The sequence below is a fragment of the Numenius arquata genome, chromosome 3, assembly GCF_964106895.1.
Source record: "Numenius arquata chromosome 3, bNumArq3.hap1.1, whole genome shotgun sequence".
Lineage (NCBI taxonomy): Eukaryota > Metazoa > Chordata > Aves > Charadriiformes > Scolopacidae > Numenius > Numenius arquata.
In genome coordinates, this window is record NC_133578.1 from 42,265,708 (window position 1) to 42,291,425 (window position 25,718).

The 25,718-nt window shown below is 43.0% G+C and overlaps 1 protein-coding gene across 2 annotated transcripts in view; it reads left to right on the forward strand.

Moving 5' to 3' along the window:
* Nucleotides 1–25,718, forward strand: part of TRPM8 (transient receptor potential cation channel subfamily M member 8) — a 47,964-nt gene that overhangs the window by 16,091 nt on the left and 6,155 nt on the right. The window contains exons 7-22 of one of the 2 annotated variants that reach the window (XM_074146087.1): nucleotides 710–884; nucleotides 1,922–1,989; nucleotides 4,839–5,036; nucleotides 7,412–7,514; nucleotides 8,277–8,395; nucleotides 8,741–9,031; nucleotides 10,118–10,213; nucleotides 11,085–11,214; nucleotides 13,655–13,800; nucleotides 14,560–14,672; nucleotides 15,141–15,357; nucleotides 18,867–18,958; nucleotides 19,851–19,992; nucleotides 21,422–21,593; nucleotides 21,839–22,016; nucleotides 24,738–24,928. In XM_074146087.1, the coding sequence (XP_074002188.1) occupies nucleotides 710–884; nucleotides 1,922–1,989; nucleotides 4,839–5,036; nucleotides 7,412–7,514; nucleotides 8,277–8,395; nucleotides 8,741–9,031; nucleotides 10,118–10,213; nucleotides 11,085–11,214; nucleotides 13,655–13,800; nucleotides 14,560–14,672; nucleotides 15,141–15,357; nucleotides 18,867–18,958; nucleotides 19,851–19,992; nucleotides 21,422–21,593; nucleotides 21,839–22,016; nucleotides 24,738–24,928 (2,431 nt within the window). The remainder of the gene's footprint in view (nucleotides 1–709; nucleotides 885–1,921; nucleotides 1,990–4,838; nucleotides 5,037–7,411; nucleotides 7,515–8,276; nucleotides 8,396–8,740; nucleotides 9,032–10,117; nucleotides 10,214–11,084; nucleotides 11,215–13,654; nucleotides 13,801–14,559; nucleotides 14,673–15,140; nucleotides 15,358–18,866; nucleotides 18,959–19,850; nucleotides 19,993–21,421; nucleotides 21,594–21,838; nucleotides 22,017–24,737; nucleotides 24,929–25,718) is intronic. The other variant, XM_074146089.1, reaches the window with a different exon arrangement.

The following is a 25,718-nucleotide window of genomic DNA, read 5'->3' on the forward strand; positions in this document are numbered from 1 at the left end:
GAGCATTAGGGAATAACCTCTTCCATGGCTATTCTAGCTGCTGCAAAATCCCTACCCAGAAGCCCATAGTGGGAATTCCTGTGGGGTAAGACGTGTACCTGCTGCTGCTGTTAACGGACCTTGCTCATTGATACTATTATCCTATCTGTCAAATACCCTGATCTTTTGTCCACTAGTTGTTATAGAAAAAGTCTAAAAACCCATCCTGCTAGATAAATAAAAGCAATTTAGTTTACTGAGAGCTCTAAGGAAGTTTGGAGGTTGAACTAGATGATCTCAAGAAGTCCCTTCTGAGCTAAAAAATACTGTGATTCTGTGAGATGTTGAAAGTAAGTTTGCCACAGGTTTCATGTTTCTTTTATCTGAAGGAAGCACGCATTGCTTAACGGGATCTCTGAAAGGACTAAACTGTTGCAAATAACTTCCACTGTTCCATTGGCTGAGGTGAAGTTATGAGAGGATAATCTCAAATTAGGCCGTTCTTGTAAAGAAAAGTTTCCTCTGCAAATAGTGTTCCTGTATGGGATATCTCTCCCTGGTTTGTTGCTGTTGGGACTGCCGTGAGCACTGTCTTGAGTCAGGAAATCCAGACTCCTAACTGATGAGGAATAGTTGATGGCTAGGGTTTCAGTTGTCACTGGTTTGTCCTTAAAGGCTTGTGCATGCTCTGCCCTTGGATCTCTGTTAAACACTACGCTTGTACTTCTAGGGGTACTACTTGGCCCACTACATAATGGATGATCTCAAGAGAGACCCCCTCTATTGCCTGGATAATAATCATACCCACCTCTTACTGGTTGATAATGGCACTCATGGGCACCCGACGATAGAGGCAAAAGTACGAACTCAGCTAGAAAAGTACATTTCAGAGCTGGTTATCCCAGGTAGGTCTCCTTGTCAGATTGCAGACCTCCTTTTCCTTAGTCCTTGCATGCTTTGGGGCATTCACGGTGATTTTCTGGGAACAAGAGAGTAGCGGTAGCATCCCTTGGATGCCGAGCTGGAGGGGATGTGTTAACTGCATTGCATCTTCAGGAACAACAAGGCTTCTTCAATATCCCCAGTATCTGCAATATCCCTCCCCTCATATTCCTTTCTGTATGTGACAATGATCCTTTGTGAGACACAGTAAACGATCATTTCAGCCATACAGCCTTTCCCCCCGCTTCCTGCTGGGCTATCTGTTGGAAGCTGACCCTTCTATCTACTTTCTACCTGGCACTGAATTCCAGATAGCTAAAGCACAACTACACAGGAGCTGGAATTAGGCTTTTTCCAAAATATTAATTTGTGAGGGTGATTGATCCATCTGAAACCTGCTCCTAAATAATTTCTTTTTCAGCTCCTTCTTTGAGAAAAAGGTAAAAATCAAAAGCCTCGTCGAGAAATTGTTAGTTAAAGAGTTTGGGGTTTTTTTACTGTATACCTCAGCTGAAGTGTACTTGCTGTCATGATGAAAGCACCCAGAATCGTCATGAAACTTGGTATGTCTCTTGAACAGCAGCTTCTAGATTTTCGGAATTCTTAGCTTTCCTTTGCAATTGAAAATGTAAAGTCAGAGGTTCTGAATCTTCAACTTGTGATAAGAACCTCGCACCTAGACTCAGAATGGTCGAGGCAGTAGGTAAATAGAATAAAATCACATGTTTTCAGGACTTTGGAGCTAGTAAAAATTATGACTGTGAGGAGGAAAAAAACATCTGGAGCAGCTGTCTGAAGCCAGCTATGCAGAATGTTAGGCAAAACTGCATTTTCATTAAAAACAGGAAAAGCTGATAATAGATTTGGCAAAATCTACAGTAAACTAGTGTCTGCGTGAACGGCTTGAAAATTCTTTCATTGTACTCAGGCAAAATAAGTTGTTCAAACTGCATTAATGTGTTGAATCTTTTTTCCCTTTTTCTTTTGGCATGTTTCACAGAGTCTAATTATGGTGGAAAGATTCCAATTGTGTGTTTTGCCCAAGGTGGAGGGAAAGAGACTTTGAAAGTAAGTTTATTTCTTTTCCTTGTTTCTAGGAGTGATAGAAGGGACATTAATATTAAAGATACTACTCCACAAGCAACGTGATAAAGCTGAAGCTTGCCCAGCACTCGCAATTGCAGTTAAGCTTATGAAGTTTGTTTCAGTTAAAATTTTCTGTGCCAAGTTTCTGCCTCAGGCTGGCATCCTGGAAAACTTTTCGCTGGGACACTTCAGTTATCTCAGTCCTTCTATAACAAATCCAGCCCAAAAATGTTTGTTTCTTGTGTTTATTTGAGCAGCAATCAGAAGAATCTTTGTCAGTCGTGTAGCTCTTCATCCTCTTTATGCAAATTTGACTAAACTTTGGTTTGGGAAAACTTGGCTTGCCCGTGCTCAGTGGAGATTAGTGCTTTCTTGTAATACACAGGGAAGATCAACTGTGCTGGACGGACTGCAGGTCCCAGTTTGCTTGAACTGACTTGTGATTGCTGCTCCTGAGAACAGTGGGCTGCACCTAGTTGAAATCTTTGAAATCTAGGCAGTTGAGCAAGGCAGGAGGGCTCTGCTGACTGAAGCCTAGAAGGGAGGCAGGAGGCTTCGTCTTCAAGTAGATGACAGGTAAGGAGAGGGTGAACAGAATGGAGAAGGCAAAAAGAAATGTATTGAAACAGGCTGCCTAAGCACTTAAGGAAGGGTGAAAAAGAGATGACTTCTAGATCTGTCTCGGTGTTAGAAAACAGGATTGTTACTTCCCCCTGTACCTTGCAAGCGTGAAGATGAGTGGTCTGAACGAGGAGAGTGGGTCTGAGAGAGCAAAGGAACCTGGCACCAGGGAGTTCGAAGTGAGGGGATGCGCAGTCCGGCTGCGTGGGAAGGGAGCAGCAACAGAAAGGACGAGGTGGCTCTGACAGACAGTGAGCTGACGTAGGCTGGGCTGAAAGGACCTTGAGAAGGAGCTGGGAAAGGGGCTGGGTTTTGCAGGAGGGTCAGATACGATGAAAAGAGTATGTCAGTGTTTGAGTCAGGAAAATTCAAGCACAGTGGTACTTATAATTATTTCTTTTTGAAGGCATGGTCCTGGTACTACCTGTTCTGACCAGAGCTATGCTGTTAATACTGAGACTAATCAAGCTGTTTTGCTTGTCAGGATGACAATGTGAATTCAAAGCACAGTCTCTGTTACCACTTGATTGCTAACGTTAATCAATTAGTCTGAACCAGTCTGTGAGATTTCAGGTTATTATCCCAGCCTCCCTGTATGTTTCCTGGGTGTTTTGGCTCCATTTGCATGATTAATTTTAGCTTTGCCCACAGATAGATGGTAGGTGAATACAGATGCAGAGTTCAGCGTGTTACCAGAGGTCCCAAGATGAAATGGAGCATCCATTTAGCTTTGCCAAAAATGGCACATTGAATGTGTCCATCCCCTTCTAGCTCCAAATTTCCAACGGTTATGAGAGGATTTGGCCATTGCTGAAGGATCTGTTTCTATATGCCATGCAGTGTAGTTGGTTGGGCAGCCTTGTGGCTACATGTATGTTACGGAGAGACCTCAAACCCACTGTTAAGAAATGACACATAATGCAGACTTACTAGCTATCTAATCAGAATGAATAAAAGCCTTGTTAAATCAAATGAATAATTCATAGCAAGAGGTTCCTCTGAAAAGTACCTGCTTGGTAGTTCAGCTATGGATTCGTGCCAGTCTCTTGGCTGTTAATCGGTGTCTTGCCTTCACACTCATTTGTAGGTGAGGCCATCTTCTCAAGGAGTAAATAGAGTCTCCGATCAGCCTAAAGTGACACAGCAGGTTTCATGCTGTGGACATCTGTCCTTGCCGAGCCTTAGTCTTAGTGGCGTTGGCCAGGAAAGACTCTCAGCTTCTGTGACTGGTGCGTGATGACAGGAATCAGCTTTTGCAGAGGAGAAGTAAAACTGTTTCAAGGTTCTGTTTTAAACTCCCTGTGATGTAAAACATGCACTTTAGCTGGACTTTGCTTAAGAAAACCACTTTGATCTAGTTGGCTTTTCTCGTGGACCCCTTGGCCAATTGGCAGGAGTAATGTGCTCACAATTTTGGCCACTCTAATTTTATTTTTTTTGTTCTTAGGAACCCCTCTCTTCCCATAGCTAATAGGTGCTCTGTCTTTGCACTTGCATTAACTCCTTTTGTACAGCTTGCTGGCAGACACCTTCTATTCTGGTGACTGTGTTCTCAGTGGTAATGATGCAAATTAAATAATTGTCTTCTGTTGTGGTCTTTGCAGCAGGAGAGCGAACGGTCCTTCCATCTGAATTTCAACAGCTTGCTTTTTTTTTTTTTTCCCTTGCCATAAGCAGTATACAACCTTGCTGTGTGAGAAATCACGGAGGTAACTATTGGAGACACTCAGTACCATTGCATTGCAATATTCTCATGATGCTACAGAAATGATCTCTGTGTAAAAGACTGCTGCATGCATCTCCAGCAAATAGAGCCAGAGCCTTCGTACTCGGCTGTGGTGTTACTTGAGCAATGCTGTGCCATAAAATGACAGTGACTGTAGCTAGACAGTGTTGTAAAGTGTCCTGAATGCCATTTCCACTTAGCAATTTTCCTGATCTGCTAATCGACTCTAAAATTTGGCAGATGGTGATTTCTGTCGCTCAGTTTCTATGGGGCTCTTCACAGCCCTCTGTCATTAGACGAATGCTCTTTTAAAGAGTTGTCATTGGTAAGGTATCTGTAGGTAGTAGTAAAAATATTGCTCTGGGCCATGGGTTTCTGTTTCACTTGCCTAAGTCAAACCTAACGTCTTTAGGCTTTCTTACTGAAGAGTAGGCTCTGGTAGCATGGTCATCTTCAAGTGATCACCTCTCCTTTGGCTCCCTAGTCTATCAACCTGGCCATCAAGAGTAAGATTCCCTGTGTTGTGGTGGAAGGCTCTGGCCGGATCGCGGATGTTATTGCTAGCTTGATGGAGGCAGAAGGCACTCTTGCGTCTTCATGCGTCAAGGAGAGCTTACTCAGGTATCTGCCTCGCACCATTTCAAGGCTCTCGGAAGAGGAGACTGAAAGCTGGATCAAATGGGTGAGTGAGTGCTCTACTGTGGGGAACTAGTGAGGCTGAAAGTGGGAGAGGGGTAGAGGAAACAGGAGCAGCTAGTGACTTCCAAATCAGGGATGTTGCTATCCGGCGGTACCTATGAGATGTACAGGGCTCCTTGCCGTGACATATCCATGGGGATTTTAGAAAAGAGAAACTCTGAGCTTTTACAGCTTATAGAGATTGGAACAAAAAGGGTGGGGAATTTCAATCTTTTTGAAAGGCAGCACATGGCTAGGCACGGGGAGCTAAGGCCAGATGTGTTGTAACTGACGGCTCCCCGGATGCTTGTGATTCCTCTGGAGCACTGGCTCCTAGCTGATGTGCTGCTTGGTGTCGCAGTTCCCTTGTGTGCTTTGTGAGGGTGGATATTTGATGCATCAGGCTTCACACTGCTAAATCCTGCTGGATTGCTCAGAGACCAAAGGGTTATTCCTGCTAGCCCATGGACTTTCAAATTGTAGTGATTCTACTTCAGGATTCTCTCATTTGTTCCAAAATTTCTTGTCTGTCTTCCGGTGTCCCTCAAGATATTGGGCAGGACACATTTCCCCTACAGACTGGGAGTGGGACCTTTAGGACTAGAGACCTACTTGGTTGGTATTTTGACACAGCAGCCTCCCTGTACCACCTCCATTGCGACTCTGTTAGCGTTGAATTACTAGTACTGTGTACATGGGATGCAGTTGAATGTACCACACTCTACATACATCAGTAAATTCTTCTTTTGCTTTTCTTTGCCTCCTTGACCGGAGGTAGAGCCTTCAGGATGGTAGTCACCATTGTGATCCCATATGTAACTGTTTATTACAAGAGTGTTTTTTGGAGACTGGGGAAACTGGAGAAGCAAGGAGAGCATTTGCTGTCTTGGATTGCATGGGCCAGTCTCAGGAAAAATCTTGTAACTCTGATTACCTGACCTTCAGATGGATCTGGTGTAAGATATACTTCTGTCCTTAATGGGGACAGAAGAAAATGGAGCTCCAGAAAATTCTCAATATTCTGTTATTTTTCAGAAGTCTTAGTTCCAACAACACTTCAGCTCACTGAACAATCCATTAAACTTGAGCTAATTGACTTTCTCAATTAATTGCCCGATGCTTTATCCTGGGGTCTGATTCTGTTTTCCTCTCTTGGTTAATTATCTCCTACCCATACTCACAGTGGGGAGCGGGGAGTGGGGACTGATTGCATTTTCAAACCTCAGTCAACGTTCATAATGGGGGACGGAAAATGTTATATTGCTTCCTGTACACTTAAGGCTCCTTCTCTCAGCTTTCTGCCCCTCCTTAACTTTTTAAAAATTTTTATTTTTGCTTTTTAATGAATGTGCTATTGCAAGTTGTTTGCAGGCCCTGGACAGGAATTCAAACACTTGAACTTTTGTGTGTATTTTCTTTGACATAAAACAAGCAAAGCTTCTGGTATTGAAGTTTAAGGAGCTTTTGTTTCTGGTAAGGCCTGAGTCAAAACTCTTGGTCAGAGCTTGGCAGAGTGAGTCCGTGGGACAACCTGCAGTTCCAGCAGACAACCTGCTCCACTTGACCCTGTTTTGAGCAGCGGGTTTGGACTAGATCTCCAGAGCTGTCTTCCAACCTCATCAATTTTCTACTTCTGTGATAAGCTTACAGGAAAAAGAGCAGGAGTAGGGCATGGTCTTTTGCAGAAATGAGTCTGAACTTGTACTTTGAGCCTGGGGGCTTTGGAGTCCAAACCTGAAGAGGAAGAACTTCCCTCTGAGCAGACTGTGAGTCTCTGGTTTCCAGAAGGAGCTCTGCACTGTGGAGTGTGGAGCTGCTGAAGGCAGTTTTCCCTGGTTGGTCACCTGGCCACACTCTTCACAGTTTCTGCTGAGCTACCTTGGGGTGTACCTCGTCCTTCAGTCAAGAATAGCAAATCTCATTTGTTTTCTGTGTGCTAGAATGAAAGTAACTGTATAAGGCTTAGTTATGTGAGAAATTATCTCTGTTTTTGACAAAACACAAGAAGGTAGATACTGTTCTTTAATAAACGGGTAGATGTTTGTTTGAAATTTGCGCTGTCACGATCTTTTTTTTCTTTTTATGAGTAACTTCTAATTACTGAGATTATATCTTTTTGGTTATGGTGTTCTGCATAGGGGGAATCAGTTATTTGCTGTATATTCAGAGGATAATTAATCTTGTACTTTGGTGACTTTAAAATAAATCTCATTATCTACTCCTATCTGGACTTGATTAAATTTTAACTGTACGTGGAAATAGGACTGAGGAGAAGCAGCTTTGCTATGATGAGATGGGAAATTTCTTTTAAAGATGCTCCAGGAGATCAACTGCTTAACAGCCTAGATTGCTTTGAAATGGAACTTTTTCTTTTTGTAGATCAAAGAAGTCCTTGAGAACCCACATTTACTGACAGTTATCAAAATAGAAGAAGCTGGAGATGAAATTGTGAGCAATGCCATTTCTTTTGCTCTGTACAAAGGCAAGTAATTGTTTTTCTGTGTGGTTTTTTTTTTTTTAATAGATGTAAAAAGATGGCTATTTATTTTCTAGAGCAGTGCCATCTCTCTAGAGTTTAAGCTTCTGCCACGGTGCGGAGCTTGTCTTCATCTGCAGTGGTGTGGACAGCCTACAGCAGCGTTGTGAGATCAGTGTGGGTGAGATCAAAACTCAGTTCAGACAATCAAGAAGATATTCTGCAGAGCTTTGAGGATGCTGTGATAGCGTCTCTGAAAGTAGCTCACAAGTATGCAACACAACAGGGAGTCAGTCAGGAGGCCAAGCAACCCCACTGGCTTGTCAGAACCTCTCTACTACTCCAGCAGAGCAGAACTATTACTCAGTGAAGGTGGTTGGGCAGACCTCATCTTCCTGTCTGTGCACAGAGAAAGCCCATGAACATTACAGCTTCTTACGATACTTCTTGTGTCGGGCCCCATTAGGAATCCTGCAGAATTTCTTCCATGTAGTGTATACAGGACACTGAGAAGCCCGAAGGAGACGGTGCTGATTTTTGTTGATGAGGTGCTCCTAGCAGCTCATTTGTGGCCTATGTTGGACCAGAAATATATCTCTAAGCCTCCAGCATCCTCTAAAACCCAATCAGAAAGATGCACGTGAGTCTGGGGAAAGACACTTGATAGGGGTCTTGTCACCTCGAGTGTGAAAAGCAGAGATAAATAAGTATGCCAAAAAGCTCTTTTGTCTCTGGTCTTTTACCTAGAGGATTGTTCCCCCTCTGCAGCTTTCAGCACCAATGAACATGACAGAGATAACTGGAATGGGCAGCTGAAGCTGCTGCTGGAGTGGAACCAGTTGGACCTGGCCAGTGATGAGATCTTCACCAATGACCGAAACTGGGAGGTACAGCCCACTTCTGTCTGAGTACAGTGACACGGGACAGAGGAGTAGTGGGAAGAGAGATGTTGTAGCAGCAGCCACTGTCTCAGCACCCCAGCCTCTGTGATGATAAGTAAAAGTGTCTAATCCTCCTTGCTCTGACATCACTGATGGCAAAGGTTATCTGCCCATGCCAGAAGTACTCTAGCCCATCCAAAAAAAGGCAATTGCATACAGAGAAATCTGCTTCTGATGAAAATGTGGCAGCATGAAGGAAAATGTGGCAGTTGGCCACATGTGTCAGGCCCTTAGGTAAGAATTAAGATGTCTCACATGCTCTCTAATATTTGCTTCTCCATGTCTTCCTAGTCTTCTGACCTGCAGGACGTCATGTTCACAGCCCTAGTGAAAGACAGGCCCAAATTTGTCCGACTGTTCCTGGAAAACGGCTTGAATTTGAGGAAATTCCTTACCACAGAGGTCCTTAGAGAGCTGTACACGAACAACTTCAGCAGCCTGGTGTTCAAGAACCTGCAGATCGCAAAGAATTCCTATAATGATGCACTCCTCACATTTGTGTGGAAGATGGTTGAAGACTTCCGAAGAGGTCTCAAAAGAGATGACAAAAATAGCAAGGATGAGATGGAGATACATCTTTCAGTAAGTGATGAACAGTTTGATTCCACTGTGTGTCCCTGAAAAGAAAAAACCAAAAATTATATTTTGTTTCTGTTATAGCAGGATTTGCTTTAATAGTCTCAGCCATGCATTACATTTAACATAACGCCCCACTTTACAAATGCATGTAAGGGTCGTTTAACTACAAGGAAAATGGGTGAGTTTATTTGGGAGTTGAGTTAAAATATTTTCTGTTATAGCAATTAGCGCTCTAGTTATGTGTGTAATTTATTCCAATATAACTTCAGAGTCTGGTACAGAGGTGCCAGCTGGGCATGAGGAATGTGGACTCTTGTATTTTGGTACAGACTATTGTATCTTAAGCCTTGCTTGTTGTGTCAAGCACCTTCTGGACTTCATTTCATTTCATTGTCAGGTGGAACCAGACTTCTTAGTTACCACAGCACATTTGGTCCAAACACCAGATCCATATGTGAGTTTCAAAACTGGAGCTTAGGCATGAGATAGGAAACTTTTGAGATCAGTTGTTGACTTCAGAGCTGCGATGCAACAACACATGTGACATTTAGGGGAAGCTTGGTTTGAATATGCTGCTTAGCTTTGAGGTTTTACACCAAAGCTTGTGGTTCTTAAAAGTTTTGTTGCTCAGGAGTCATTTTGTGGTGGCTTTGCAATCCCCAGGTGCTAATTGCTTTAATGCAAAGATGATGATGATATAGGATGTCCTCGCTTAAACACAAAAGGCATATTGGTATACAGTTAGTATTCCTTTTAGAGGATAATCTGTGTTACCTAGACACAAAGTCAAGCTGTGAATGAAGCTATCGGAACTTCATGACTTAAAGCAGAAAGTGACTTTGACCCAAATATCCTTTAATGACCACTTTAGGAAAAAGAGGGAGGCTGATTCTTCCACACCAAATAGGAAAATATAAGACTTTAATATAAATATAAACTAACTTTAATTAGTGTGTGACAAGTGCCACATAGGTGAGAGAGAAGATTGGTGGGCTGTCTGTAAAACAGGAAAGTTGCAGGCTAGGATTTGTTCCAGTTGAAAACAGTTTTGTGAGCTTAGGTCTGAGGAGTTCTTGTTCTTTCTTTCAGGATGAGTGTCCTATCACAAGGCATCCATTACAAGCTCTGTTTATTTGGTCAGTTCTTCAGAACAAGAAAGAGTTGTCTAAAGTCATTTGGGAGCAAGTAAGTTGAATTCTCCTTTATTCCTTTGCAAACAGCGCAGTGGTGTTCCTTGTGTTTGGTTTGTAGGCTTTTGAAGACTCTGGATCAATCTTCAAACACAAAACCACAAAGAAAATTGCTAGATGACTCTGTAAGTAGGTTTAATATTACCCATTTTGTGTTTGGGTGTGGATTTCATACTTTCCTTTGCTAATATCATGTGTGAATCAGCAGTCCAGCTAGCATTTACCTATAGTTGTATGTTCTCATCTATGCTTAAGCTTGGATGCCGAGTTCCCACCCATTCCACAATATGGATGTGTTCTGATCTCCGGTGTTTGATTGAAATCCATTTCTAATTTTGATTAGACAGTACATCTAGTGGTGATTGTATCAAATAGGTAATTCACAGGCTGCAAATGTGAGGCTAATGCAAGCAAAGCTAATGGATGCTCCTGCTTATGTTGGTCCTTACGTCTGAAACAGAGTGCTTCTTCCCTGTACGTGTGGATGCACATTGGTCTGTGTGTCCAAAACATCCCCTACGCATGTAGACATTTTGAATGGAACAAAGTGACATAGTTTGGGCAGTTCAGGATATGCCCAACTGATCCAGGCTGGTGGACTGTGAAAATGGTAGTGTAGCTCATGACGGAGTTCTTCAGCCAGAAATGCAAAACAGACACGTAACTATTAAACAAAAGACTTTTCAAACCAGCCACAAAGCTGTTATCAAAACGGTACGCTGATGGTTACCACTCGTGTTGTGGAACTGGATCTTCATTTGCCAGTCTTGGCTGGGAACTGAGCAGCTGCAAAAAAGAGGGATAATTTTTAAAGATTCACATTCTCTTTGCAGAGGGCTTTGCATGACTTCTCTCTCTCTTTCTAGACCAGAGGTTGCACTTTGGCAGCCCTTGGGGCCAGTAAGCTCCTGAAAAGCATGGCAAAGGTGAAGAATGATATAAATGCTGCTGGTGAGTCTGAGGAACTTGCTAACGAGTATGAGACAAGAGCAGTAGGTAAGTGTCTTCTTTAAGTCCTTTAGAATTTTAATAGAAGGGGTCGGGGAAATTGTTTCCGTTCTTGGAACATTACTTGTTTTAATGATCTCCAGGTCTGATGTGTAGCAATAATTACATAGTGGTGTTTTTATTTTGTGCAGAAAAACAAACTGATAACCCTGCTGGTTTTATTCAGCAAATTGTAAGGCAAGAAAATTCATTGAATTTGCCTGAAATGCTGCCCAGAAATTCAGCCTGATTTATAAAGAAGAGAAATGACATCTCAAAAGGAAGCAGAAAGAAAGCTTTATTTAGAAAACTAGATATCCAACATTAAATACTTCCCTTTAATGTCAAAATGTGTTTTTATTGCTTGGAAATCTTTTCCACACCATCTGTTCCCAGTAGAAACTGTGTCCTGTCTAAACAGTTTGCTTCCAAAGGAGGGTGGGAGGCGGAGGGGTTTGTAGAGATTTTCTTTCATTGGGAAGAAAAGCCACCTTAGCTCTAATGGCAAGGCTGAAGAAGGGTGCCCAGAAATAGCAAGAACAGAGAATAAGAGAAGCTTTCTGCCTGAGTGCTGGTAATATCTGAGTTGAGAAGAGCCATCCTTCAAATTTGGAGCGGTACTTTTGGGGACTGAGAATAAATTGTAGGTAAAAGTAGATTAAAATCCTAAATTCTGAAATGCAAAATCACATAACCTTCCTTATTCTAAGGGGATAAGCAATACACTCGCTCATTGAGAATGCAGATCTAGGTCAGGTTTTCTTCTTTCTTCTTTTGTATGACCTTCAGTTTCTCCATTTGCAACGATTGTCAGTGATTCAGAATTGAGCCCTGCATCTCATGGGCTGGAGTGACCAATAATTTCTTATTTAATGAGGATAATGGGTGACAGGAGAGCTGGGGAATGTTCTTTTTTTAAGGACTTCCATTTCACAAGCAATAATGCTAACGTTTCCTCAGTGCCTAGTTATCCTGCAAATTATTCAGGGAAACATGCAAGTGGAAGCCGGCACAGTTGGCAGATCCCAGAGCAGGGATTAATTTGTAGCACCCAAATTGAAGCTTACCTGTGGTGAACCTTGGTTCCTAAACTTGGATGGAAATACATTACAGTGTTGTCTCTGGGGCTTTATTGCAGGTTATGGCCTTGTTCTCTTGCCTGGTGCAGAAAGTAGTGGATCTGTAACTGCATTGCTACCCAACAATTTTCTGTCATTACCATAAATCAGATTAGGTGACAGTCAAGGTGTAATAGCCCTGCAGGTTGAATAGGGAACCATAGAAATGTTGATGGAAAGGAGGGCTTTTGCAGGCCGCTAGTCTTCTCACTGAGGTGGTGTTACCACCAGGACTAAATCGGTTCAGTCACGGCTTCATTTAGCCAAATTTTGAAAATCTCTACAGATTAGATATTGTTTTATTGCTCCTTAAATCAGACCACGTTTGTTCCTTTTCTGGGGTTCATGGAGACTAGATTGACCTTTTGAACTGGAGCCTTATTTTTATTCACTGAGGAAAATATCTTGCTTGCTACCGGAAAGTACTCCTACTTCGTAAGGTGAAAACTGCTTAAATAGACTTTCTTAAAGGGATCTATATCCCTCAGGCCTGATTATTTAGCAAGACGTTGAGGAGTGAACAGGTCCCATTGAAGTCTGTCTATCAAGATCTGTCTGCATATTGCAGTGTATGTGATAATACCAGCCAAAAGTGTTGCTGTGTGTGTGTACATCCTTGCCGTTACGGTAACGGCTGTTTGTGAAACGCCTGGGATAATGTGCTGTGGAAGAGCTTCTGGTGAAGGCTCGTGTGTTTTATAAGAGACTGGATCGTTCTTAAGGGCAGCTGTGCTCTGTCACAGATACACCAACAGAACTGCCTTCAAGTGGAAAATGTCCAGAGACGGAAAGAGAAATAATTTCTTACCCTGTGCACATTGTTCATGGCAAAATCTACGGGCAGAATAAGATGCTCGTAACTCTTCTAAAGCAGCTGTGTTCGCAACGCATTTCCCAGTGAAAAAGCATCAGATTCTGCCCTCGTTGTTCAACTCTGCTGTTAACATGGGACTGTTGTGACTAAGTTATTAGATCAGTGCTAAATGAATGAAAAGAAGATGAAACAAGCAGATACACTGAGTCATTTGAGTAGAAGTTAATATTTTTTACTCAGTTTTTTAGTGCAGAACTCAACTTCATGCTATCTCTGTGTGAGCTGATTTAATATTACAGTTTTCATCCAGACATGAGTTCTGTACGAAGGCTTAATACTTGCAAGTGGGGCTGTAAAGCAATGCACCATGCTGAAAACATGGAAAGAGTTCTTGTATCTGCATGCTTTAGTATTATAAACGTTAGACTTTGGAAGGCACTGAAGACAATTGCACCCAAGTTGGTGGGAAATGGAGTCTGAAGTTGGAGCTCAGTGTGGGGCTGCCTCTTTCTTCCAGAGCTGTTCACCGAGTGCTACAGCAATGATGAAGATCTAGCCGAGCAGCTGCTGACCTATTCCTGTGAAGCCTGGGGAGGGAGCAATTGTCTGGAACTAGCAGTGGAAGCTAAAGACCAGCAGTTCATTGCTCAGCCAGGGGTGCAGGTAATACCAGTGGAAAGAAGGTGTTCAGATTGCTGTAACTCTTGTGATCTGGGTAGCTTAAAAATGAATAGTATTGCTGTGAAAGTGCTACATCCACGCGAACGGCCTGTGAAAGGCCAATACTCAGACACTGTCCCTGTGGAAGTGAGAACCTCCGGGTGAGGCTTCCTAGCCATGTGAACACTCGGCTTTGTGCAGCTGCAGCAAAGCTGTGTCCTGCAGCACGCTCGCAGAACCGGCGTCTGGAGCGCTGTGAAATGCACCCCAGGGAGCACTGACTGTGCCTAGGGGAGGATGGGAGTGTGGCTCCTCTTCTTGAAATAGAAGGTGGCTGATTTGCCCACAAATGCGAAGTCAAGAGGGGGGGAGACTTGATTTAGAGCTGTAAATCATAATGAGCTAGGTGATAAAGACTGCCGGAACTGGCTTCTCCCTTGGCACAGCTCCGTGTATGAACAGTGTGGAGGTACTGCCCAGCATAAAGTGCCTTCTAAATCAGGTCAAGTCCTGTTCAGTCTCATTTTGAACTCCTTATCAGGTAGACTGGAGGATCGCTGGACTAAGGAACCAGCACACTGTTACTAATGCAGAAAGCTTTCTGCATTGTTGAAACGGGAATCCCAGTTATTTTGATTGAAATCTCAAAGTTTGGGCGCTTTTTTGTTTGTTTTTTTTAATAAACCAAATGTCCTGTAACAGCATTCCTAGGTTATTTTGTTGCTGTTAGAACAAATGAGGATATTTTCTTCTTCTCTGCAGAATTTCCTTTCCAAGCAGTGGTATGGAGAGATTTCAAGAGATACTAAGAACTGGAAGATTATACTGTGTCTGTTCTTTTTCCCTTTAATAGGCTGTGGTTTCATCTCATTCAGGTAATCAAGTGGGTTCTCATTAGCAGAAGCAAAGCAAGTCAACTAATCATAGAATCACAGGGCAATTCAGGCCAGAAGGGACCTCTGGAGATCTTCCAGTCCAACCCCCAGCTCGAAGCAGGGTCAGCTAGAGCAGGTTGCCCAGGACTGTGTCCAGTTGGGTTTTGAGTATGTCCAAGGATGGAGATTCCATAACCACTCTGGGGAACCTGTTCCAGTGTTCAGTCACTCTCAAATAGAGATATTTAATGGCTGACTGAGCGTATGACAGATTGTGTCCTTGCTCTGGTCTGGAGGTAAGATGTACCAATTGTGTGTCTGAAGTCAGTGGATGCAGAATGGCATTACCTTCCAAGTAACGTCCTGTGCTAGACTGCACCTTTCTCATTTTCAATTTCATGAAGAGCACAAACGTTTCTAGGTATAAAAGCCATCCTTTGAGACCTTTTCCCTCTTCTGATTCCTCAGGAAAAAGCCTGTGGAGAAGAGTAAGAAGCTCTTTTTGTATTATGTGTCTTTCTTCACCTCCCCCTTTGTGGTCTTCTCCTGGAATGTCATCTTCTACATCGCTTTCCTGTTGCTCTTCGCCTACGTGTTGCTTATGGATTTCCAGAAGGAACCTACCGTCCTGGAGATCATCCTTTATGTGCTGGTCTTCATTCTACTTTGTGATGAAGTGAGACAAGTAGGCAGCGCTTGCAAACCAAAAAATGTTTAGTGCTAGATTAAAAGCCTTCTGGTTTTTCCCCTCCTAGTAGCGTAAGGCAGTGCAGGCTGCTTTTGAGTTACGGGGGAACCACTTCTTGGGAGAGATGTCAGGCAACTCAAGGCACAATGAATTATTCCATTAGTCCTCACCCCCCCAATGTTTATTTCCTACTTGTGCCCCAATAGCTGCAGTGTCCCTGCACCAAGTGGAATGTGTATTGACCTTGAGGCTGTGTGGATAAACTAATGCCAGTGGAGATACTTCTCAGGAATGCTTGGCTTGGATTGCCAAAGCAGTTGAGAATAGGAGGTTAGATTTAACACATTTATCTGGTTGCATACCTCTAGATCAAGTGATTCCTGTACCTCTTCTCCACATCCTACCCCTCCCTTTTCTTTTTTTTTTTTAAACCAATGAGCAATATCATTACATATTTCTGCTTATCTTTTAATCATAAATAGAGTTTTTGTTAGTTTCATGTAGTCCCAAGGACCAGCTTTGTACTGCCTGCATTGCTTGTGCTGGTGTGGTGTGGGAACAGCGTGTGGGACTGCCTTTATAGCCAGCTGCTTAGTTGATGCTCTTCTCACTTCGTATCTAAGGGGGCATATGAAATATGTTGGTTATAAGGTGAGCTGATCTCTACCAGTCGGTGTTCAGAATAGTGGGAAGATGCTGGGGGAAGAGGGAGAGAAATGGGTGTGCAGTTTGAGCGCAGTGCTGCTTTCTGATTGTTCTGTAAGGCATTGCTCTCCACGTGAGTGTTTGTGAGTGGTCTGTTGGCTCAGACCACCCTGCAGTAATGTTTCTTACATGAGCTCGAATGACGTGGCTGAATATTGATGTTACTGTGCTTAACTTGCTGTGTGATCTTTTTTCTTTTTAATAGTCAAGGTGGTACCCTGTTTAAGGCAACTTTACTTGCTAAGGAAAATGGGGGAAAAGCAAAAGACTCTGTTGCAATGAAAACACTAATGGAGTGTGTGTTTCTGCTGATTTAGGTTCTGGTGTCTCTGGACCTGACCTTGTACTTCCTGTGTGTACCCAGCAAAAGTCCTGGGGAAAGCCTTAGTGATAGAAACCTTTTTTCCTACCGGTGTCACTATTTCTCACTTTCCTGAGCAGACAGAACAGCTTCAAATCCCAGTAATCCCATTAATAGCCGATAGCCATACCAATTTGATTGTGAGAGTGGAGGCAGCTAAAACAGAGACTTTATTTAAGATTTAAAATTATCTTAAATCACTGTCCTGGCTCAAACCTATTTTGCTAAGGAGCAGAATGCGGAGCAGTATCCCAGTCATCTAAGCTTCTCAGAAAACTTTCTCCCTGGCTTCCTCCAAGAAGAGGGATGTCTCAGATTTTGTTTTCACATCAAAGGAAAAGTAAGAGTAGTGTTCCCTGGGGTCCCACTGTAGCTGCTGCAGTCAGATAACAACTAGTTTTGGGGAGAAATCAGCCCTCTGATTAGAGCGTGGTGTATCTGTGGAAGTGCCAGCTCCTAGACGTTCTTCCAAATCTAAAGCAGATTGTTTCACTGTTCAGGAGAACGGAACCGTAAGCCACAGGCTCAGCCCTGTTTTCACTTCTGATGGTCCTAGGGATATTTAACTAGCCAGAGCTACTTTCTCGTATCCCGTTTAGAGCTATCATGGCAATAGTGAAATTGGAGATGCCTTTTTCCTGCTATCTTCTTAGCCACATGGATGTAGCCTCCAGCCAGGTGAGTGGGTAGACTTGTGGGGTATGCAGGAAAGCCCTGTTTTCTCAAACAGAGAAGGAATCTGGACAGAACCTTGGTGCACTCTTAGCAGTGGAAACTGCTTGATGTTTGAAGGACTGAACTGCCCTGCAGACGTGGTTGTTCTCACTTGTTTATACACATCTGCCTGTTTTCTCTCTGTTTCTGCTTTAGACCAAAACCTGTTCCTTTCCTCCATCCACAATTATTGTGCCCTTAATAGAAGAGGCATCAGGCTTAAACCTCTGCTGCATTTACTACAGCTGTAGTGCAGTGATATGCTTATTGCTTTGTGAAAGACATTTGGATCACACGCATCTGGCTGTTCACATAGAACACTGCTTCACTGTCGTGTATAGCAAGACAACTTATGTTTGATTTAGGGAGTTACTAGGCAGAGATGGGTGTCAGGCATTCTGTCCCCGCTCAGTGCTCGACCTTTTGTACCTTAAGTAGTAAAAAAGGCATGTGTGGGACCCAAGATGCTGAAACAGTGTCTAGTAATATTTGAGCCTGACACCCTGGTAGCTGCCGCAACTGTCCATCTTTAGCAATGTATCCCATCATTTGGAGAAACCGCAATGATTGTGCCACTGGAATAGCAAAGTGGATCTCTCTTCTGCATTTAGAAGAAAACTCCCCTCAATCTCTGTTTCCTATGAAAGTTCTGAGACCAGAGTTGCCTTCCTTGGATATGTCAGTTAAAGAGAGATTCACCGATCAGTGCTCTACTAAGATTTGATTATTTCAATGAAAATTAAAAAGAATTGTGTTCAGGGACTCAGTCTATTTCTTCGTGCCTGGCAGAGGTTTCTCCTGGTTAAGCTAATGATAAGTTCTAATGATTCACGTCTGGATTGGATCCGGAAGTTGGTTCTTGCACAAACTTTGGATCCAGGGCGCAGTACCAGTCAGCCTGGGAACGAGCAAAGGTTCTCACTAGACTTGCAATTCAGAAATAGACCACCAGGTAATTAAAAGAATAAAATAAATCTGCACCTTTGATCAAAACCATGTGGATTTAGCCAGGGACGGATTACTCAATAAGCTCTGTGAAGAGAGAGAAGCCGGAATATTTCAACTGCCCCGAAACAGTGACCCTCCTGCCCTCCCCCTAGTGTTTCATCTGCTCTTGGTGGGTCCCACCAAGACTCCTCTGATCCGTTTGGCAGCAGTTCTGCTGGAGCACACCATGAGGTACCCTGGCAGCATGTGTATACCCATGTGAGCACTAAGTGCATCGATCTCGGCTCTTGTCGGGGCTGTTCTTCCCCATGCACGAGCACCTGCGTGGTTGGGTTCTGTCCTTTGAGCACAGCAACCCCGTCCTGCAGTGTTTGTGTCACTGTGTGCTTAACTCGTCCCAGTGCGAGAGCATTAGCTTAGGACATCTGGGCTGCAGGAGAAAATGTGTTAAAGAGCTCTAAACGTAGAAAATCTTGACCTACGGTCCTATTAGAAGTTAATGGTACAAACACATTGCCAGTAATTTCTGGCATTGCTGGATATGTTAAAAACACTCTTTTGGGGGAAATTAAAAGCGATCTGAACTCTGGTGTATCAATTACGTGCGACAAAAAAAAAAAAAATTAACTGGGCAAGGAAACAATCTTTACTATCGCAGTGGGTGGAATATTTACCACGAGGACACCCCGTGGGGTGAGGTGAGGGGAGGGTGGGTGAGCTCTCCGTGTTACTGGCCAGTGCTGTGTGGTGGTTACTTTCTGCTCTTTTTCCTCCCCAGTGGTACATGAACGGCAGTAAGTATTTCTCAGATCTGTGGAATGTTATGGATACGCTAGCAATCTTCTACTTCATAGCAGGGATTGTGTTCAGGTGAGTAGTATCTTTTCTCGTGGCCGTGTTATGGCTTTGCTTCCTTTCTGGGTTTTGGCTACAACCTGTAAGGAGATTTTGGGAAACGACATGTTCGTGAAACTCCCTGTTCTTTAGGAAGGCCCCAAATACTGCCAAGTCCTGACTCTAAATCTGTAAAAGCAAATAAAGAAATAAAATCAAAGTGATTAGGGAACATCTGCATGCAATATTTTCTCATTTTTTTGTTTAATGGAAGTTGAGTCTCCCCATGGAGTGAAAGGTGGCTTTCCTAAGCTCAGATCTTTCTGGGCCAGCAGGGCAGTCCTTCTTAATGCCTAGGTTTGGATGAGTATGTTTAGAAGAAGATGATTGAAATAGATTTAGGTTTCATGACAATGCCTTCAAGACTGGCTATATAGAACCTATCAGACAAAGTTGCAGGGTAAGGTTGTTAATAGCTCAGAGAGTCCTAAGTTCTTTGGGATTTTCCCTGGCTCCTATTATTGACTATTTAGTATGGTAATCTGGACTCTTTGAGCTTTACTGTGTTGTATTTAAGGGGACTGTAATTGTACCTACAATAGTCTAAGAGAATGTCATTAGCTCATATAAGCTGTTTTACATGAACGGGTGAGTTTGCAACCATGACAAAGAAATGCTGGAAATACATTTTACAGTGTAGTTATTCAGTCACCTGTCACTTAGTTCTAGTTGCCTCAGTGCAGCAGGGTGGTCATTGCACTGTCAGGTTTTTGGAGGGCTGTTGGGAGAGGTTATGGGGCCCTGGATTGCAGTGCTCTGTTTTCCACTTACCTTCCACTCCTCATTTCATTGTTTCAGTGTATTTTTACCTGACTTCTGCATGCTTTACCCAATGCTTCTCTTCATTTTCTTTTACTGTCTCCATCAGGCTTCACTCATCTGATGAAAGCTCTTGGTATTCTGGGAGAGTCATTTTCTGTTTGGACTACATAGTTTTTACTCTGAGGCTGATCCATATTTTCACAGTTAGCAGGAATCTAGGACCCAAAATTATTATGCTGCAGAGGATGGTAAGATTCTGGCAGCTATTCAAGAGAGTCTAAATAAATGATGTGACACCTTTTTTTTTTTCCCCTCAAGAGTGAAAATCACCACTGTTGTGATGATGGCAGCAAGTTCTCTCCTTAAATCTGCTAAACAGGATTAATTAAGATTTAAATAGGACCTAATTAAGAGCAGGGCCTTTTTCTTTTCCTCTGCACAGGGAGAGAGAATAGAGATCAGGCTGAAGAGGAAAATCTATTTCCAGGTAGCTTTTGCCTTACACGTCTCAAATGTTCAGTGGCATATTCCGTCACTCTTGTTGCTCACGTGAGCCTTCCCCAAATAAGACGATGATAAATGGTATAGGAGGAGGATTTCTGCCTTCCACTGCATCCGTCACACAAGTAACTGGAGAAGGAGGCGGTGAGGAGCCTCTCATGGAGTGGCTGGGCTAATTCTGTCCTTTGTAGCTGGAGGGGATGTTTGCTAGCAGACTGGGAAAGGTAATAGGAAGACAAGTGGGATTCTATACCATACAGAGGTGGATTACTGTACGTGCGGGAATGAGGATCATTGGAGAGCCTGGAGTATGTGTGCTTGAATTTGTGCATGTCACCTGGAGCCGATCTTGTATACAGAATTTAAAAAACAGCTGTGTGGTGACAATGGGAGTAACGGCGTGGTCTGCAGCTTACCCTGAAAGCCTTTCTTTTGCCATGTACCACTGCTGCAAAGCTGAAGTCTGGAGATTACTTGGTCCTAAAGTGCCTTATGATAAGGAAACAACAACACGGGATTGTTCCCTGTACATCTTTCTCTTGTTTGGCCTTCTTCAAAAGGGATGAGTTTTGAGTAAGTCTAATAATAAAGATGCTTGGGGCTAGTGGAAGGACAGATCTTGGTGGAGGTGGGTCTGCAACAAATGGAGAAGCTCAGCTGGGATATTACCAGTCTTCAGTTATCTGTATATTGTTAAGAGCTAGACATTCATGAAACTGTTAGCCAGAGTGTCTAGACTATAAACTCTGGTTTGAAGTCACCTAGAGTGGCATTTTCAGAAGTGATGGCTGCTTTCACCTGACATTTAGCTACAGGGTCTGCAGCTACAGTTGTTGTATAAATAGTCTTTGTATGTGGAACTTGCTTTTGTGGGTGAAGCCTGTCTGATGCCAGGGGGATATCTTATATTCTGAAATGCGCCTTGGTTTTATGGTTGTGTAAACATTTTTGAAGTTCCCTGAGTGGGAATTGTCAATTATTTGTGTATGTGTGTTGGTGACTGTAAATTTATGGAGCAGTGATCTGAAAATTTGCATTAAAAGGTGCTAACTTTTGTGGGCTTTTCTAATATTTGTTCTCCACCCTAATTTCAAATCAGGGAGTAAAGAAGCCATGTATGGCTTGCAACAGGCACACAGTGGGGTACTAATGCATCTGCTTGTTGTCCTTTTTCAGATGATAGATGTCTTCTTCTTCCTCTTTCTCTTTGCTGTGTGGATGGTGGCCTTTGGTGTGGCCAGGCAAGGCATCCTGAGAAAGAATGAGCACCGCTGGGAGTGGATATTTCGATCTGTCATCTATGAGCCATACCTGGCTATGTTTGGCCAGTACCCTGATGACGTTGATGGTACCTATTTTCAGTGGGATGCTCTCCTGGGTGGGTGGAAGGCTCTGTCCTTTCAGTAGTTGCCCAGTCCTGTGTTGACCCCTTTCCTCCAAGCATCAACAATGCAAGGTTTTTATGTCTCATGGGGAGGTGAGGAAGGAGGAGGCCACTCGTATTGTGGTCAGTAGCAGTACTCAACAGGGGCTGTACTCAACAGAAAGAGGGGGAGAGGGCTCACTGTTTGTTCTCTGCTCTTGCCTTCTGAGGTACCACCTACAACTTTGACCGCTGCACCTTTTCTGGGAATGAGTCCAAGCCCTTATGTGTGGAGCTGGATGCCAACAATCAACCCCGCTTCCCAGAGTGGATTACCATTCCACTTGTCTGTATTTACATGCTCTCAACTAACATCCTCCTTGTGAACCTGCTCGTGGCCATGTTTGGGTACGTAATACATCAATAGCCCTCTGGGATAGGGAATGAAGTCCTGGAAAACGGCGTGAAGTCAGGCCTTGGAGTCTGCTTGTAACTTTTGCAGGGGAATTGCTGGGAGTAATCTGGACAGGGTTCCCAGCTTGTAAGAGACCTCTCAGTTGAAGGGCGGTGTGGGAAGGTGAACACAGGCAAGGTGTTATTCAGCGTTTCTCACAGCAGTCTGATCAAAACTGGTATGATGTGCTGGGGATGGATTGCGGCCTGTCCTTCTACTACTTCTCTAAGAATCCTTTGCACAGCGGGCAAGCCCCTGTTGTTCCCACAGGGGGTGATAGCTGGGTCAGTGCTTTACCAAGTAGGAGTTGCTGTACAACTGACCTTGCTAGACTGAGTACATGAGTTACTACCACAGTCTTTTTATAACGCTATGGTTTTATTAACCAGAACTACTGTGGGGTGATGATGTGTGGGTTACTGCTCTGGTGGACCTGCTATTTATTGTTCTAACTTATACCACAGGCAATGGGCTGCATCTCCTTGGGACGTACAAAATGACTTTGTCTTGAAAAATGCTGTCACCTCTGTTTTTATATGGTAATTTATCTGTCTGTGGGTCTACCAGTCAGGAGGTCTCTTCTGGTATCTTGTGAAGTGTTAGACCATGAAGATGGATCAGATACCTGAAACCTGGTGTTGGTAACAGCTGACTGTATCAGGTAGTCAGCACTGATTTACCAAATAAAAATGGTTGCTGTTGTGCACATTATCAAATATACATGGGCTGCATTGGGGCCAGCAAGAGAAAAACAATAAGTGGTCCTCAAGGAAAAGTTTGCTCAGCTTCTTCCAGAAGTCTTTGGTTCTTACACTGCAAGCTCTGACACAGAGTTGAGTTAAAAATGGGAGGTCCTTATATCAGACTTGTGGAATGTAATGCCCTCCTGTCTCGCTTCTCACTTATGAGTACAGTTGGATTGGTGCTGTGGCTCTCTTCTCCTTCCCAATCCTGCTTCTTTTCTGCTTTACACTCCCTTACAACCCCATGGCATCATTCTTGACGTCCACTGTGTTTATTTTTGTGTGTTTTAATAGTACCTTGGCAGTGGCAGGCTTGGCAGCAATTTGCTTTGGCAACAAGAGTGTTTACAAGAAGTGCTAAGGACTCTTGGTTTATCTCAAGAGGATCTTCCTTCTGAATGCCGATGCCAGTTTTGCCTGGCCTGAGATGAAACGTGTTAGCGTGATGAATTGAGAACCCCTTCAGCTTTGGGATCTGCTTTCCCCTCAGCTCTTAGACCTTTCTTCCCATGCTCACCTGGACTCCAAAGACAAGTCAGATTTTTTTGTGATTTTTGGCAAGGCAGCTAGGATTGGAACAGCATATCTGTTTTTTGTACATGTGTTTTCCTAAACTGCACAGGACCTGGAGATGGAAGGCAATGCTTATACTCCCTAGAAAGGGTAAAAGCAATTCATGTTACTCAAGGAAAGTATAGTAGTAAGCCAGCTGTAGCCTAGAAGCCTTTGATATTTGTTAAAACACTTATTTTAACAGCATCTAATAATAAAACTTCTTGTTTATCCAGTTATGCCAGTAAAAACCTAGTTTTTGCCAGTTCAACTTATTTTGTGGAAGGACCCAGCATGAATTCTCTAATGACACTCTCTGAGCTCTTTGCATAGTTCGTTTTAACAATGGACTGAACAACTTAATCAAGCAGGAGCACTGGATTATACTGAACTCAGGAAGCCCAGTGCGCAAGCAGCGATCCCAGATGTTTTTTTCCTTCATGCAGTTAGAAATGTGTGAATCTGTGATGGCTCATCCTAAGACCAGTGTGTACATAGTATTCGTCAGTCTTTAATAATGCTGATGTCTGTTAGAGACCAGTCCAATCAATGTCTCTATATGTTGTAATTACAATCATATGTTAATTTTAACAACAGGGAACCCAACTGTTTCTTTGCATCCAGAATGCATTAGCTGAAAAGGGTGAATATTACATTTTAGACATTTCTGAAATTCAGGTTTGTATTTACCTTCTAAAACAAAAGATAATTTCCAACAGGTGAAAGTTTTAGCTTATCTTGTGTAAGGGTCCATTAGAATCTCAACACACACATTTTGGGAGCATCCATCTGCCATTTAACGTCAGCAATGAAAGGTCAGACAGTCTGTGAGCTGTTTGCTCTTGTGGTTGTTGCTTTGCTGGATTCATACAGTGCTTAGTGCAGTAGGTTTGATCCATGCCTGGAGCGTTCTTAATGCCTCTACTAAAAGTCTCAGGAGCTTTTCATTTTTTGTAAATGATCTATTTTTAGGGTGTGGGTTTTTTTTTTTTGCTTAGAAAGAAGTTAGGTGATGAATTAATGAGACACAGTATCTTGCAAAGAAGCATCCTGTTCTCAAGTGTCTAGGATGGAAGAAAATTGCCTAGAGCTAAGGCAGTGAAAGTATGTGGAGTATTTTTTCACCGTTCCTATTTTTTCCAGTTTATTTGTAACTTCAGGGCTTTTTTTCCTACTGCCTTAGTTCCTCCCGTTTTCAAATTTCTCTCTAAAACGGAGAACAAACTCAATGACCTCCTAATCAGTAAAGAATACCAGCTACAGGATGACTTTACAAAAACATGCCCTGGTCTAATAAAGAGATAAGCTGTCTGCCTTGGCTCTGATGGATGTCTTTGAATAACTAATGCTGTATGTATTTTCTCTTTCTTCACCTAATAGTTACACTGTTGGATCAGTCCAAGAGAACAATGACCAGGTGTGGAAGTTCCAGCGTTACTTTTTGGTTCAAGAATACTGCAGTCGCTTGACTATCCCCTTCCCTTTCGTCATCTTTGCCTACGTATTCATGGTGATGAGGAAATGTTTCAAATGCTGCTGTAAGAAAGAAAGTAAAGAGCCATCTATTTGTTGTGAGTTGGATTATTCCTTACTGCCTAGAAGTCAGCTCTGTGGCAGGTGCATTGTAACTCTTCCATGGCATACTGTGCTTAAACCAGGCAGTTAGTGTTTTGGTGGGAAATTTTCAAGGGCAATGTAGACCTCGGAGGATGTGGTTGTACTGGAAATGAGGAGCAGCTCATTCATGTTCTTTATCAAATGCAAATCCACTACGTTGCTGGAAATCTCTTCAGTAAGATTCAAATCAAAGCCCCTGGCTGCTTCGCAGCCGTGATCTCATCTTCAGTACTTCAGGTGTGCTCTCTTGGGGATATGGGGAATTATACTTCTAACTTCTTACACTAAAACTCCATCTGAGCATTGTTGCGGTCCCTGCTCTACTTGAGTAGAGTTATCCAATGCTTTCTTGTCCAAGCCATTTCGAGGCAGAAATACCTCATGTATGTAAATCAATTAAGTCTTCAAATTAATCCTATCTGTTTAGGGCTGCTTATGCTGCTTCGCTTTTAAGGTTTGGGGTGGGCTTTTTGGGGGGGTGTTGAGGGGTTTTTTTGGTGTATTAGAAGACTGAATAAATTCATCCAGAACCTGCGGTGGCTGAAAGTCATCTTTTCATGGTCTGCATGAAAAATGTAAACCATCCCATTTGTCATTAGTGCTGGACAACCTGCCTCAAAAATGCAGGAGTGGCCGAGTCAGCCCTGTAGCTATTTCCTCCTTATTTATTCTGTCAGGGGCACAGATGTGAATTGTTTTAACAAACCTTTTTTTCCCCCCCAACAAATGGAGTGGTTTCTCTTT